This window comes from Stegostoma tigrinum, chromosome 29 (assembly GCF_030684315.1).
Source record: "Stegostoma tigrinum isolate sSteTig4 chromosome 29, sSteTig4.hap1, whole genome shotgun sequence".
NCBI classification, from domain to species: Eukaryota; Metazoa; Chordata; class Chondrichthyes; order Orectolobiformes; family Stegostomatidae; genus Stegostoma; species Stegostoma tigrinum.
The window spans coordinates 41,339,491-41,342,784 of NC_081382.1; the positions used below are offsets into that span (position 1 = coordinate 41,339,491).

The window sequence follows — 3,294 nt, forward strand, 5'->3', positions numbered from 1 at the left end:
CAAGGTGGGGTACAGGCAGTGACACAGGTGGGAAAGGAAGAGTCCAAGGCAAGGAGGGAACTGTAGATGATTCACAAAAGAATGAAGAAACTTGCATTGCTATAGCGCCACTGCCATAAATTGGTATTTGAGCTTTAAAAAGCCACAAAAATAACAACGCAGCCATACACAGCCACAACCCGTCTCCAGAGATTACTTTATTTAAAACTATTTAATTTCACATTAACTTTTTAAGATTTGTTTTTCGATTTGATTTTGGAGACATGGTTCAGTTTTAAGCATTTTCACTGGGTCCAGAAGCAACAATAACAAAGGAGCAGCTCACAAACAGCAGCTTCTCACTCACCAAAACTCCTGTTTTACAACAACTAGCCTAGCAGAAGGCAAACAGCAATTCAACTCTGTCCACACCAATACATAAACTGAGCTGTTCACTGAGATAACAAGGTATAGAGCTGGATGGCCACAGCAGGCCAAGCAGCATCAGAGGAGCAGGAAGAAGGGTCTAGGCCCGAAACGTCAGCTTTCCTGCTCCTCTGATGCTGCTTGGCCTGCTGCGTTCATCCAGCTCCACACCGTGTTATCTCAGATTCTCCAGCGTCTGCAGTTCCTACTATCTCTGCTCACAGAGGAATCTGCTACAGCTCCCAGGGTCTTCGGAGGGGTATATGAAAGGAAATCTCCATCGGGGTTAGCTTGATATCCCCAAACCCACCAGAAGCGATTCTGAATAAGGTGCAGGAACAAGGGCAATGTTCAAACCCACTCACTGCCGCAAAGTTTAAGGCTCATTAAACATAGAACATAGAACATTACAGCACAGTACAGGCCCTTCGGCCCTCAATGTTGGGCCGACCTGTCATACCGATCTCAAGCCCATCTAACCTACACTATTCCATGTACGTCCATATGCTTATCCAATGACGACTTAAATGTACCTAAAGTTGGCGAATCTACTACCGTTGCAGGCAAAGCCTTCCATTGCCTTACTACTCGCTGAGTAAAGGAACTACCTCTGACATCTGTCCTATATCTTTCACCCCTCAATTTAAAGCTATGCCCCCTCGTGCTCGCCATCGCCATCCTAGGAAAAAGGCTCTCCCTATCCATCCTATCTAACCCTCTGATAATTTTATATGTTTCAATTAAGTCACCTCTCAACCTTCTTCTCTCTAACGAAAACAGCCTCAGGTCCCTCAGCCTTTCCTCGTAAGACCTTCCCTCCATACCAGGCAACATCCTGGTAAATCTCCTCTGCACCCTTTCCAAAGCTTCCACATCCTTCTTATAATGTGGTGACCAGAACTGTACTCAATAAGTTTCAAAGTGGATTGCACTGAGTTGTCCAGGATTGTAACAAAGTACTCCCTGATTCGAAACTTTGCAATTCAGCTGAGAATTGTGACAAGTGAGCCCGGTTTACCATCAATTTCACAAGGCACCCACTCAGTTGGACAAGTGGACTTCGATTGTAACACATCCCTCGGTTTAAAGTTTGCAAATTTACTGAATGCAGCCACTGCTTCCTAAGTGAGCTGCCCACAGGGAAGTTGAGTGGAAGTGAAGTACTGCGGGTGCTGGAGATACACATTAAAAACTAATTGTTAGGGAAAACCCATCTGTGGAGACCAAAACAGTTAATGTTTCTGGTCATTAAACATGAACGCTGTTTCTCTCGCTTCGCAGACGCTATCAGACCTGCTGAGTTTCTCCAACATTTGCCGTTTTTTTCAGAGGACTGTAATCTGCACGTTGCACACAGCTAATGAGAACCCACAAAAAACTGGAAGAATTCCGGACGCTGTAAATCAGGAACAAAAACAGAAGTTGCTGGAAAAGCTCAGCAGGTCTGGCAGGATCTGTGAAGAGAACAAAAATCAGAGTTAACGTTTCGGGTCCGAGAGTTCTGAGTAAGGGACCCCAAATGTTGACTTTGATTTTTTGCTTCTTCACAGATGCTGCCAGACCTAAGGACCCGAATGCAGACCTCCCGGCCCAGAGGGGTTGAGACATTACCACCGTCACCAGAACTCCTGTTTGTTACTCAACAAATGTAACAAGTTATCCAGCGTTGTAACGAGTTTAACAAGTTGTAACAAAGAGTTGTTCCAAATTGTTTCAGTGATAATGGGAACTGCAGATGCTGGAGAATCCAAGATAATAAAGTGTGAAGCTGGATGAACACAGCAGGCCAAGCAGCATCTCAGGAGCACAAAAGCTGACATTTCGGGTCCAGACCCTTCCTCCTGCCCCTCTGCTTGGCCTGTTGTGCTCATCCAGCTCCACACCTTGTTATCTCAGTCGTTACAAATCACTCACTTTGCCAATTCATTGAGCGATTGTTAAGAAGTGAGCCAGGGGCTATAGGAATTCACAGAGAGCCACCAACGGGAGAGCTGTAGTCTGGGGTCCCTGTGCTGTCTATCACTCACCCAGGTGCAGGGTCAGGTTGACAGAGTTGGGGAACTGAACCCCATGCAGCATGGACGGGCTCTGCCACCAAGTGGGCTCCTCCTCGCTGTGGAAGTCATTCAGGAAGCTGGCATTGTGATTCCTCTCGGGATCCTGGGCATCGCAGACGTGGCACGACTTGGTGACTCCGGTCACCCCGGTCTGCAGGCAGTACTCCTCAGGGTGGGGAGAGCCGCACACATGGGTGGCCAGCAGCGTCCTCCCGAAGGCAGCATTGCAGAACTCAGGCATGCAGATCTGCGCTGCCCCTGTCCCCGGCTCATAGCAGGAGTCCATAGCAGCCAGGGCATTGCAGACACAGAGAACTAGCAACACGGCCGCAACCGGCGCCATCGCAATGCCAGAAGCTCCCACTCGGCGCCTCTGCGTCTCCCCTGCACACACCATTGATCCTCAATCCCAAATGAGCTCCATCCTGCGACCAGAGCCAAGCTGCTGCACCTACAGGCGGGGGCTGTCTCCGGCACCCGCCCCCTGCTGGCGACATTCCCGAGCGCAGCTTCTCCCCCACCCAACAATCCAGAGGATCCCGTGCCCGGTCCCGGGATTCACTGCCCGCTCCGGCGCTCGCTTGGAAACGTCCGGCCCGCTTAAAAGGAACCTGGAACCGGCCCCGAAACACTGGGATTTGTAAGGCCATGAGTCACAGGCTGGGAATGGGGCTGGAATAGGATGTAATGTGGGACTGGAATGGTCTGGAATGAGGGTTTGGAATACGATGTAATATGGGATTGGAATGGTCTGGAATAGGATGTAATGTGGGACTGGAATGGTCTGGAATGAGGGTTTGGAATAGGATGTAATATGGGATTGGAATGGTCT

General features: G+C 49.1%; 1 protein-coding gene across 1 annotated transcript in view; it reads right to left on the reverse strand.

Moving 5' to 3' along the window:
- The window catches only part of lamc3 (laminin, gamma 3), a 143,167-nt gene extending 140,108 nt beyond the window's left edge, over positions 1-3,059 (reverse strand). The window contains exon 1 of the mRNA XM_059638130.1: positions 2,433-3,059. Coding sequence (XP_059494113.1) covers positions 2,433-2,859 — 427 coding nt within the window. The 5' untranslated portion in view covers positions 2,860-3,059. The remainder of the gene's footprint in view (positions 1-2,432) is intronic.
- Between the last annotated feature and the right edge of the window lie 235 nt (positions 3,060-3,294).